The 13,204-nt window shown below is 41.1% G+C and overlaps 1 protein-coding gene across 22 annotated transcripts in view; it reads right to left on the bottom strand.

Moving 5' to 3' along the window:
- Limch1 (LIM and calponin homology domains 1) overlaps nt 1-13,204 on the bottom strand; it is a 315,235-nt gene that overhangs the window by 51,559 nt on the left and 250,472 nt on the right. For 8 of the 22 annotated variants that reach the window (XM_076865092.2, XM_076865095.2, XM_076865099.2 and 5 more), the window contains 7 exons: nt 12,054-12,296; nt 11,168-11,497; nt 9,720-9,841; nt 9,502-9,637; nt 8,815-9,075; nt 5,305-5,340; nt 166-292 (listed from right to left, as the gene is read on the bottom strand). In XM_076865092.2, the coding sequence (XP_076721207.2) occupies nt 166-292; nt 5,305-5,340; nt 8,815-9,075; nt 9,502-9,637; nt 9,720-9,841; nt 11,168-11,497; nt 12,054-12,296 (1,255 nt within the window). The remainder of the gene's footprint in view (nt 1-165; nt 293-5,304; nt 5,341-8,814; nt 9,076-9,501; nt 9,638-9,719; nt 9,842-11,167; nt 11,498-12,053; nt 12,297-13,204) is intronic. The other 14 variants (XM_076865109.2, XM_076865110.2, XM_076865111.2 and 11 more) reach the window with 8 other exon arrangements.

The raw sequence follows: 13,204 nt of genomic DNA, 5'->3' as shown, positions 1-13,204 counted from the left end.
TACCCTTCCTTTAACCCTCACACTTACGGTATTGCCCTTGGGAATCCTCTCGGGCTCCCTTCCCCAGCAGGTCTTCCAAGTCCAGGGCTACCCACCCGCTGGATTTTCTGCAGTGAGTAGCCTCCCCGCTGCCAGCCCGCACGCACGGCCTTGGCCGAAACTCACATCTTGCCATTTGTCGTCCTCTTCCCTCAGCTGGTTATTTATCAGCTGCAGCTGCTCCTGGCGGGCCCTGCTGTGCGGCAGCACCGCGGCCTCCTCCTCACACCGCATGTCAAACATACTCGTGCTCCTGAGGGCCAGACAGCAAAAACAAAAACCCAGCGCCGTCAGCGCCCGCCTCGGCTCCGCACGCGCTGCCGCGCTCCGCCGCGTGGGGGCGCTACCGCCCCGACGCCGCTTCTTTCCCAGCCGCCGCCGGGGACGTGCTTGCCACCGCTCCCCCTGCGCAAAAGCCAAAATGGGACCGTCTTTGTCTTCAGTGATGGGACCAAATCGGGTCATTTGACAAGTAGGTGCCAAGGAAGAGCTCGAAAAAGGCAGTTGGAGCTCTGGGCTCCTCTCATTTGTAAATTTATTTAAACATACAATGGGAATTAAACCACATATAACATGGGGAGAATTTGTGGGGAGGAGTGCACTGTGCCACGAAGTGGGGCTGTATTGCAGTCAATGCTTCTTTGTGAAAAGAGTTGGCTTAAGTGCTTCCTATGTGAATGAAGGCAATTTCTTCATTAAAAAAAAAAAAAAATTCAGGTGATCTCAAGTTTAAGACACTCGATTTTTCCAATTTTATTTTATGTGCATTCAACAACCACGAATTGATGTGTTTCTTTTTTATTTTCTATAAAATGGTAATTGAAGGCATCTTAGAATCAAGAAAGTAAGGTATTTTATGATCGACTAAAGAATAAAATATATAAATCAGTATATACTTTGCATCCTAATATATTCATAGTAGTTTTATTTTTTTTTTAGGATATCTCTGATTTTACTTTTATTTTAATTTTTCATTATAGTAGGGACTAAACCCAGGGGTGCTCTACCACTGAGCTACATCCTCAACCCTTTTTATTTATAGACAGGGTCTTGCTAAATGCAATTGCCCAGGCTAGCCTCAAAACTGTGGTCCTCCTGTTTCCACCTTCTGAGTAGTTGGGATTACAGGCATGCACCACCATGCCTGGCTGAATTGATTCTTTTAAAAGAAAAAGGCTGGGGAAAGTAATTTTTAAAAATCCCTTAGATTTTGCATACAATTACTACGTTCTATAGGAGCTTATTAAATGTTGGGCAAGACCAGAGGGCCTTTTCTCTGATGATCACGTAAACCTCTGTTACAGCAAAAGCTGAAGCAGCAAGAACACAGAAATAGCAACCAATGCAAAATCCTCCTCTTTGGTTTGTTCTTTTTTTTTTTTTTTTTTTTCCTTTCAAAGAAATGACTAGCTCTGGAAGAATCCAAAAAAAATCAAGAAATGGAGGGCCCTTAAAAGTTCACTGTTAACCATAAGGTACAGAAGACGGTTAAGTCCATTTTTGAAGCCAGCTGAACATATGGAAAAAGAAAAGCCATGCACTTAGACATCAGCTAGTTCCAGACATCAGCAGTGATGTCCAAAACCATTACCCTGCAACCAGTCACTGAACAGCAGCAGCAGGCAGCTTTGTGGGATGGATGCAAGGAGATCCTCAACAGGCAGCTCACTAGAGGGAGAAGACAAGCCCAGGGCCTCGGCTGCCCCCACCCTCATTTCATTCCATTCATAATGAAGCTGCAAGAATAGTCAGTACTCTCGCCTCTCTCCAGGTGGGGGACAACTTAAGTCTGACCTGAGAGAACTCCCTCTGAAGACTGTCCTTTTTCTGTCTTTCTCCAGAGTATTCTAGTAATCCGACTGCACTGAAGGACTTCTATGGAGGTTTATGAGCATAGAGATGGCAAAGCACCAGGTGAAGCTGCTCTCACTGACTCTGTGGATCGTGTTGATTTCAGTGGCTGAGCCTTCCAGAAAAATAAACTGTAGTCCTCAAAAGAGAAGAAAGACTATGCTTTTTATTTTCCTATTTTGGGACTATTTATTAATGTTGTTTAATAAAGACTTAGAAACTTACAGGGTCAGGTGTTAAAAATGCATACATTTTTTAAACTTCATGATCAAAATTCTCTTAAGCCGGTTTTCCAGAAAGAGACTGAAAATTCCCTGAAATTCTTCTCACAATTAAAAGAATAAAAAAAAAAAATCTTACTTTTAAAACATTCAATCCAGTTAGTTATCTCTTAAAGTAATTGATAAAATCTTTGCTAAAATCTTAGAAGACCTAAATGTTCCTCAGTCAGGATCCTCTTAGAATCCATGGAGTAGCTAACAGATTGTGGGAGAGAGAGAGGAGGCCCCTTCTTTCAACTTTGTCACCTCTAATTTCTTCTTCTTTCTTTTCTTTTTTCTGTTCATCACCTCTAATTTCTAAAGAGCAGGATTTTGTTTTAGGCCACAGTGGGTGGCCAGAGAGCAGGTCATCTTCTGTACCCTAGGAAGAAAATGGCAGCCTTTCTCCAGGATCCAGGATTTGGCCCTGTCACTCAAAGGGAATTGAGAATATGGGAGCAGGCCTTTAAGAATTGCCTTCCTCTGACCTGAGCTTCCATCTCTGCTCACACATTGAAGCTCTGACTACTTCAGCCCAAATGTGCCCAAAAGCTGGCGACCTAAATAAAAAGAGAAACTCTGTTTGTTCTTTCTTATACCAGGAAGTACTGGTTTGTCTTTCCTTTTTTTTTTTTTAATTATTAGCAAACTGGCAAATAAATAAATAACAAAACTATGTGTAATATCTTCATGTCATTTCAATAATAAAAAAAATGAACTGAGAAAGTTGAGAATTGGCAATATTAGATAGAAAATGGGCTGAGTCACCATTCAGAAAACATCCCCTAGTTCAGAGGTTGGATGTGGCCTCCCAAATGAAGAAGTGCCAGTCTGAGGAAGGGTTGGGGTGGGGGTGTTAGGGGGAGCCCAGTTTCCAGGATATTAATGTGACTTGGACTAAATCTCTGCTTCTTGGCCACCAAAACAAAGGTCTCCCTGCAGAGCTCAGGACTCTTTCTTGGGGGTAGGTGGGCATTTTTGAAGGATGAGATCAAATTTCCTCAAGGGGAACCTAGAAATCATTTCTGGGCCAAGTCTAAGGTAAGAGAATTCAGACTCAAATGGCCCCTGACTCCCCCAAGGTGCAGATTTCTTTGGGAGGGAGAGTGTTGGGAGAGAAGAATGTACAAGAGAGGAGAGGGGCAAGAAGGTGAAATTAAATCTACAGAAACATTCTACAGAGGCAGAAATTTCTCCCTTTGCCTTCTTGGCAGGTCTGCCCCTGACCCACATTCTCCTTCAAGGGCACATCTTTTTTTGATTGGGCTGTAGTTTAAGAATGTGTCAATTGTTAATAAATATAATCTGTGCTGATAATTGCCTTTAAAGATTCTGGAAGAGGAAGAAGGAGGGAATAAACTAAAAATAGTATATATTTCTATTTAAAAACTTAACTCCTTAAGTCAGCTTTTCTTCCTCCCACCACATTCTTCTAAGTTGTGTCTATTTCAAGCAGGAAATTTGGCACTTAGGCTATTCCCAGGTGAGACCTCTGGGAAATAAGTTCCTTTAATTCTTCTTGGTCCATGGGGTTGGTTTTACAAACTTAGGGAGAGAAGGGAGGCCCCATCCACACCCCTAAAAACTATTAACTTTTTTCTGTGTGTGAGATTTCATGTTCAGGTACAGACAGAATCCAAAAACTCTTGAATGTAGCTTCCTTTCTTCACCTTGTAGGACTTCCCTGAGATCTATTTTAAGCAAATTGCATGAGAGCTTTGCATCAATGAAGAAAAAAAAAATCCATTCTATCAAAATGTTTTTGCTCACCAAGTGTCAAAGTAGTATTTTGCCTATCAATCTTATATAATCCTCCTTTCAATGAATGTTAAATATTGCCACTGTGGGTTTTAAAAGTAATAACCAGGGCTCAGTTTTACAGACTGCTTAACTCCGTGCAGTCAGTCAAGTGCAGGCTGAATTGGGTTTTGAGGTATGTCAAAAACAAATTTCTGGATGGCAGGTAACTAGTCAAGTCATACATGGAAACTTGGCAATGGAGTACAGCAGCTCAGGGCTAACAGGGCTAAACAAGCATCTTGGACACACACATGGAAAAAACACAGTGTGAAATCTCTCTCTCTCTCTCTCTCTCTCTCTCTCTCTCTCTCTCTCTCTCTCTGCCTAATCTCATCATCATCAGTGGAAATGATAATTGTACATTCTAAACCCTTATTCAAATGCCTCAGTCTGTGACTTGAAACTATGGCTCATAGTTTCAAGGAGAGCAGACAGAAAGAAGGCTGGTGTTCACTCTTCCAATGGCCTGTCCTCCCTGCATGCCACACAGTGCCTCTTATGGAGAGGAGGGCGGTCAGGGTCAGCAGACTACTGATGATGGAATTAGATATCAATCATGTTTCTTAAGACATGAATTACTCAAATATGAAAAGGCTGGTATTCTGCTGAGAAAACATTTTGCCTTGGTTATTGGTGGCAGAATGATCTGCATCTGGGAAAGCCATTTTGAAACAGAGTTAATGTGGTCACAAATGGGAGGATGTGGATTCTTGTTAAATTTGAATGGAAGGTATGGGATGGAGAACGAAATCTCCCAGAAGAGTGAAAAGCCCGTAGCAGGGAGAGGAAGCCCCAAGTCATGTTTTACGTCCTTGACCCCTTGCTATGCCACGGAACTTGAACAAAACCCCAATGTTTTGGTCTCAAGCATGCCACAGTTTATATGACTCCAACCTGGGAGGAACTTGGGCTTCTGAATGTATAATTAGTGGTTGAAGATTTATTTTCTTAGTTTGAAAAAAATGTGACTAGAGGAATGACTACTTCATTGTTAACTCTAAGCTCCAACATATTAAAAATCAAATGCAAAAATTCAGAATACGTTTAGTAATTCCGTGGTTCAGAAGGGGTACCACACTAACAGAGAACAACTTTAACATGCCCAGTCTATGAAAAGCAAATGTTAAGTTTCAAGCAGCAGCTGCACATTAGAATCATGCTTAAGTTGCTTTTTCATTCATCTTTTCTGCTCAGAACATATGTTCTGCATTCCAACGTCAAGTGTTTTGCTCCACGAGTGAGTTAACTATTCAGTTCACTGTGGTATCAGTTGCATTTCAATTAGTGGTAAGTACTGGAAGCATGCATTTTAGGCTAGCAATTAATGTAATCCTACGAATACAAGACCACTTACTCTGCGTCATCTGACACAGGAGTTCTCGGACCGTATCTACAAGACCAAATACAAAATTAGAGGACCGGCAAGGCAGAAAGTTAATGCTGAAACCAAGCTGAAAATAAAACTGCTGGGGAAGTACATATGTGCCAAACCTTTTTCGCTGATCATACTGGAAGAGAAGTGTTATTATACAATTAGCAATATTCATTTACTGCTGAAAAATCAAAGAGAAGTCTCGATGCTTCCACAGAATGCAAAATTTGTACTAAAACCCAGAGAAGAATTGAAAATAATCCCATGCTACACACAAAGAAAGGATCTGTTCAATATAAACACAAAGAGGCTTAGGTGTAACACACGATGTTTAGAGAAGGCAGATTAAAACACAGACAAACATGTATTGTGGCCATTCAGAGTCAAAGTGTTCATGCTTTTATGTTTGGCAGTAATGGGCTGAAATGGACACCCAATGTACAAGCACACCCTCACTGACCCTGTCCCTGATGTGTTAATGCATTTGCACAAGTGGATATCAAAGAGCGTTTCTGCAGTTTTCTGAAAGCAAACCAGAACTCCAACCAGAACCCCAATCAGTGCCTTCCGCATGCATTTGACAAAAACCACAATTCCTAGAAAACCGGTAGCCTTAATCAAAACCAGACTTGGATGATATTCTGTAACTGGAAAAACCAAAGTTTTCCCCAATCTCTTCTATTCTTCCAATAATTTAGATCTATAAAGTTGTACCCTCTGTGACAGTCATTTTAAGTCTAAATGTGTTCGACAAAGCAAAGAAAAAGATCAAGTTAGACAATTAGAACATCACAGGCATATTTTAAACACGTTTTTGAGAAAGCAGCTCCCACAAATGATGATCCCTTTAGCAAAGGTGCATTTTAAGTAACAATACTTACCATTACTCTGAAATCCTGCTCACTTCTGATGGTGGACGAAGAATTTTTTGCAGTAAAGAAAATATGTCCTGCTTCTATGTTTATTATCAATTACATTTTGGGGTTGACAGAAAAAAAAATTACCTGGCTCCATAACAGCTTAAAGGAAAAAGGTAATTTCTAAAGGTTTCCTTTTATAATATTAGAGAAAATACCCTGCAATGCTTGGGTGCATGCATAAATATACCCTTTTCTCTTAAACTTTTATCATTCTAGAACTCTGCAGTTGATAATTATTTCATTGACAGTGAAGACCATCATACCAGCACAAAACCCCAAATCTCTGTTGAAATGGCCAAAGGCAAGGCAAGGAAAAAGTTTGTGAATGTTTTACTTCTGGCAGTGGAAGACTCATATTCCGTTTCTCCAGGGATAGTTTTAAAAGATGCTAAAGTTAAACCTAACATTCTGAACGATCCCAAAACACTACTACTTGAAGCAGGAGGATCCTTCCACATCAAGAGAAAGTGCATGAGCCCTCTGGATTCTAAAGACTGCACAGATGTGTCCCAGTTGATAAGAAGGGCTGTCAGAATATGTTTATTCAAATACTGTGTTTCCTAAATTATCTTTGGAAAGAGCAGAGAAACTATTTCTAATGGATGGCTAATGGAGAAATAATCTATTAATAGTTATGTGCTTTGTCTCTGGATAATTTATTAGCATTTAATGATGCTTAATATACCTACAGAAAGTGCACTTACTACACATACAATGAATATCAATGGATATCCACAAACTGAACACACCCATAGATTACTATAGAATGTTTTGTCCTATATGAAGGGACTCACAGCATGTACTCCTGAGTTTCACTTCTCTAGCACAACATTTTGTTTCTGAGGCTCCGCTATGTTGCATGTAGGATGTATCTGAAACTAAATTGTTTCTACACAGAATAATTAATAGCATTTCAAGAACTTCTCTGCCAACAAAGAATTATTTACACCAAGATCTAAATTTCAAAGGGCAAGAATCTTTCTGTTTAGGTTCTCTGAATAGGACCAAAGGCCCTCAATAAGTATTTTTTGAATAATTATTGGAGGCTGTGGAAATTGAAAAGAACAGCACAGCTCTGAAGATAACTTTGTTTTATTCCTTTACTGTGCACTTGTGGATTTAAGGAATTTCTTCTCAGACTAATTTATTAGCTTTAAGGGGGCACAGTCTTAAGCAGAATTGCCTTTGCTCATAAAGAAAAGACAATTAGAGCTTGGGTTTCAAATGGTTTTCTCAGTTGTCCTACAAGAGATCAAAAAGTAAAGCTAAGTAAACCCCCCAAAAATCACTAATAAGGAGATTTTTAAAATGCAAAGTAGGTGATTCAATAAGCTATAGTGTACAAATGGGTGATGGTGGCAGGTCACAGTTGGCATAAATATCCATCCCTCCCAAAGAAGTCAATAAAGTTGGAGGATATAGGGATATTTAGAAAGACATAGGGAATAATCTATGTGCTTTCTACATTTATGTAACTTTCAGCACTAACAAAGCATCTTAGCATTAACTTGAAGTGAGGGGGGAGATAGTTTTACTGCTCATCTAGGATTATTCTCCAGCACCCCATCCAGTGTTTTGCACATAGTAATCACTCAGTAAATATTTGATGAAAGAAAACATTCCCAAGGTGCATGCTGGTTCCATCACAGAAGCATGTCACATAGTTAATCTAACTATACCTTCCTACCTTCAAACTAACAATTCATTCCCATTTGAATATAAAGAATTCTTTCAGAATCACAGAGTGATAGATGGAAGCAATGCTGAATTCCTCAGGTTTCTACCCTCTTTTCTAGTCACTTGATGACTATGATACGGATTTTAAAATTTTGAAATTACTTAATACTCTCTCTGCTGCCTCACTACACTCTGACCCACTGCCAACACGATCCTTTGAGAAGTGGAACCTACCACTTCCTGTTTTATGGTGAGCTCATACTTATGCAAAACATTCCCCACTCCTTTACCCTATATTGGTCAGGGAGATCACACTTTTAACAAAAAAATATATCATTTTTATTAAATGGCAACAGAGAATTCAATATCTAGGACCTTGAATTCCAGGATTATTATTTCCCGACTCCTCTTCTTAAATCAAATTAGAGCATGGAATAAAAATCCAACCTCTAGAAGACAATGAATGTTTGCTAATGTTAAAAAAATTAAATTACAAATTTTATAAGTGGTATTCATCTTCTTTGGCCTACAGTCAGAGTCAAATCAAGTAGGATGGAAAGAGCTTCAGCCCCTTTACTTGAAGACTCCTCTGTAAGAATGAAATAAGAGTTCCTGTTTATTCTGCCCATCTAATGAAAATCAGGAAGCATGTTTAACAGGTAAAGTCACTACTCAACTATTCTTTCCACACATCTGCACACATGCAAAAAAAAAAAAAAAAAAAAAAGACAAACAATTCTTGGTAGTCAGGGCCAATTTGAATCATTCCACCTCTTCCAGCAGTAGCATGTAAGTGGCTTTGATGCACCACAAGGCGTTAATAAAACAGCTAAAGCATGTACCAAAGCTCACACTGGAGAATGGAAGTCACAAGGGCACAGGAGAACCTGCTGACCTTGGATCATTCAGGGGCAGACCCTTTGCAGGTTCTTCCACATCCTGTTTCTTTGCAAACGGAACTGGAAGGAACTGGTTTGGGTTGGATCCAGGGTGTCTAGGGGACATCCCAGTTCTCCTTGTCATCATGTCATCTTTTTGTGGATCAGACAACTTGCTTTGGTCTTTCGGTCCACTGCCACTCCAGGGAGGAGCTGTCATCTTCTCCGACTTCTCTTTTGTCTCCAAGGTCTCCCATTCAGAGGCCAGAAGGCAGGCTCTAGGGCGACATTCAGTCCTACTAATGGCTAAAGGTATTCAGTGGCATCACTCACTGGCATTAATCAAAACAGAAGAAGCCAACATCCATGGAGGCAGAGCAGCTGGGTAGAAAATCTCCCTTTTTAATTCAAAGAGTCTGTATCATGCAGCCAGCACTCACGTGGGAAATGTTCCCTCTCTGCTTCATGTCTGCTGAGAATGATACTCAGTCAGTCCCCAGTCACATGCAAGAGCTAAAATCTTTACCCAGAGTGAGCACAAGAAGCAGAACTCTGGTACTGGGATGGACACATTCTTTTAAGGGACTGTACTGCCTGCTGCATCAGTCACCAAGTACACACTGGGATGCTAAGCCGTTTTGGGGGACCACACTGGCCACACACAGCAGAGGCAGCACACCATGGAACACAGGCAGGATGCTCACAGGGGCTGGCTGTGCTCCTCTGATCTTTCTGCCTTTTGTGGCTTCTCAGAATCCCTTCGATCAACTCCATCATTTTCTTCTTTGTCATCCTGTGGTAGCTCTTTGCATGTAACTAGAGCCAAAAAGGACAGTTTTACTACTTGAAAGAGTTCTGTAAGAGTCCTGCTCCCACCTGTCATCCTTCCCCTCCTGGGGAGGCAGGGAACTTTGCTTCTCACCTTCCTCTGTCCTCCTTGGGCACTCACCCAAATTGCAGACCTGCTCTTCCTGAGACTCTGGCACAGGAGCCAGCCACGAGACTCTTTGGCAATGGTCATCTATGCCAGAATTCACTATCCTGCTGTCGATCAAGTAGCACGAGTGGCAAGAGAGAAGAGGAAAAGGGTTAGGAAAGGAGGTAATGAAAAGTGTTGAGACTGAAAGATGGATTAGTTCTGCTGCTGTCATCCCTTGGGCAGGTTAGTAAGGGTGATATAAACAGACTGAGATAATGGAATGTGAGCTCTGGCAAGGACCCAAGAGAAGTCAAGGAAGCCTGGCATGACCCTGTCACCTGGGACTGAGTGATGACCCCCACAGCAGTCAAGGACTTGAGGTTGCATTTCTCATGAATTTCCTACCCCACCCTTATACCTCAGACCGCTATTAGTCTGTGAAGCCCTGACTGTGTTCCTGGTACATTTATACCTCCGGCCTGATCTTTTCTATAGTGTTGCCACAGTCTGAATCCATACCTACCATTTCCTTCAGATTTCAAGGGCAAAGCATGGAGAAGAATGTCTTGAGCAATTTCTCCTACCATGGAGAACCTCACTTGGCCTTGGCCAGGCACGTGAGATGGAGCCAATCCACAGTCCTAGCAATGTCTTGTACCTCTTTAATGGAAGAGAGAATAGACCACAGAACTGAACCCCCAAAAGAGGACTTGGAAATTCACAGCTGGATGGTCTCTAGGGAGGATGGAGAACATGTAATGGGCCTACAAGCTGTTCGCTCTCAAATCTGGCAGTGATTCATTTAGAAACCTCTTACAGAAACCTCTCAAAGAGAAGTCCTTTTCCACTTAGGATTTATTACCTAATTTAACAACTTGGGGGAGGGAAGAGACCTTTTCCTTTTTTGATGTGTCTACTTGGATGTTCAAAATTTGAGCACATGATGCTAATAGCTATCTCATAACCATGGGACAGAAAAGAGGGAAGACTTTTATCAATATATCTTTAGAAGAAATACTAGTGATGTCAGTAAAACATCCCACCTAGTTCATTCAATATTTTCAACTAATAAAATGGCACTTAATGCTGCCGAGGAACAAAGTTGTTTGTGGAGATTCCTGGCATTCCCGGCAGTGATTCTGGTGACAACAGGATCAAAACAAACACCTGACATTTAACCTCACACACATGCTTTCCCCTAGGTGACCCCCAACATCATTTCTCTGCTATTCAGCAGAAGAATCTATTAAAACTCTAGGGGTTTGTGTAATGTGCTTTAGCAAACTCTCCATGGTTTTTGTTTTATCTTGTGTTGAGGATGGAACTCAGGGTCTCATGAACACTAAGCAGCACACACTCAGCACATGCTGTACACTTCTAGCCCCAACAAACTTGTTAAAAGCAGCGGCGACTTCTATGCAGATATCCCTGAAAGGGATGGCAAAAAATACCTGCAGTCATTTTGTGGATTAAGCTTTTGGTCTTCCTTTAGGCTGGGAGTAGCTGCAGAGTCAGGGGACATGGGGTAAGCTTGACTCTTGCTGCCATGAGTGGTAACTTCTTCTACCCCCTCCCTAGGCCCCGCCTTGCCAATGCTGAGCCTCTTCCATTTCTGCTGATCTATCTCTGTCACAGGCCCAAAGTGCACAAACTTTTGCCTAGGGCCAGAAGTTTTTGTGTAGGCTCTGGCTTTGCGGCTGGCAAAATCATCGCGGATGGCAGTTTCAGCACTTATTTCAGGTGACGGCTCAGGGACACAGATGTGCTGAGCATCTCCATCCCTAGTCAGACCAAAAATAAATTCCAAAGGTTTCTAAGGGGAGTACAAATCAATACAAGGCTTAGAATACAAAACTAAATATATGAAAAAGATTCCTATGACTAGGACAGAATTGCTTTCCCATTAACCAACCCGGTGAAGAAATAATGATTGTCTCGCGCAAATAAATAGTGCTTTAAGTTCCTGTTGCTTTCAAAACAGCAATTCTAACATCATAAAGGATGGCACAAGAAAATCATAGGCATAGTGGAATAATTACAAAGTATTTAAAAATCAATTGTAAGTTTCTTGTGATAAAAAAGTTTATCAAAACAAGTAACCATTCACAGCAAATTGCTGATTAAAGAGGCTATACTAACTGACGTTGTCTGTGATTTCGTGTATTGTAAGTCTCACATGCAGAACATGCAGATTTTTAGAAGCTGTATATTTTGAGAGTTTTTTTTTTTTTTTTTCGGCTATCAACATTAAAAATGAAAAAGGATAAGCATTCGATCCCTTCAATGTTACGTTATACCGCTGCTGGGGCAGGGTGACCAGAGGAAAACATGACACACCTCGTCTTTTCTGAAACCTTCAGTCGCTCCCATGTCTGCAAGTCAGCTTCTGTAATTCTGGAGAGTGTGATGAAGCTGGGTGCCTCTCGGTGGGGACCAAGACTGCCCTGGATTCTCCTCTGGGCCAGGTCATCCTTGTACAGGTCTGGGACCTTCCTGAGTCCCTCTTCCCCTGGCTCACTCTCCTGAGCTCGCATAATACAGGTCACCTTCGACTTCACCTCTTCTGTTTGGCCCTGGTTTCTGTCAATTTGATCCAGGCCCCATATCATCAGAAAAATCAGATTCAGAGAAGGGGAGCAGACAAACAGAACGTCAAGCCTGGAAATACAGAGGCCGAGGACAGAGCGAAAGGGCGGAAGCACCTTTCCCTGTCTCAAAAATGTGGAATCAATTGGAGCTGTGATTACTTTCATCTACGCTGCCCTTTTAACACTGTAATGAGACAGAATTTTTTCCAGAAGATGACAGTCTCTAGTTTAGTCTAGGAAGAGAAGCCAGGGCTCACTGAAAGACTATTAAGAATGGTAATGAGATTTCAGCTTGACAGTAATGATGCCCAATTCCCACACTATTCAAGTTACTGTAATATATTCAAGTTTTCTGATTGAATCCCTTAGCTCTCTTGGAATGTTTTTTTACTGCATCAGTAAAATGTTCGTAATGAGCTCTGCACGATCCAAATTCTAGGATTAGTTTGTAGATAGCTGGAAAGTTTTTCACATGTGAAACATCTCAACCGTAAACCCACAACTGCCAGAAAGTACATTTAAGTGAATTCTAAACAGAAAATTTCGACGTTCGACCTCGGGATTTGCTGCATAGCATTAGCCAGAGCTGGCTACTGTAAACGTGAAGAACAGAGTGCATGCTCTTTGCCTGGGATTACAGAGCCAATACTCATTTGTTTCTTTTGTTATTAATCATTCACCTTTATGATGCTAAACTGATATTTTCAATTGTTCTGCTAAAAAGCAAACACTAGCTGGAGAGTTCCAGCGTTTAAACCCAAACTGTGGCATTTATCACATTAAAAGTAAATTTCTAGTTAAATATGCTTCTTGCAAGAGAAAAAACCTCAAAAACATACATAAACAGGGCCTATTTTTTTTTCAAGATAGTTCATCCAAGCCAGAAATCCAAGAGGTATT

Source organism: Callospermophilus lateralis, chromosome 8 (genome assembly GCF_048772815.1).
Source record: "Callospermophilus lateralis isolate mCalLat2 chromosome 8, mCalLat2.hap1, whole genome shotgun sequence".
Taxonomy (NCBI): Eukaryota; Metazoa; Chordata; class Mammalia; order Rodentia; family Sciuridae; genus Callospermophilus; species Callospermophilus lateralis.
Note: the sequence above shows the minus strand (reverse complement) of the source record. Positions and strands in the feature narration are given on the sequence as shown.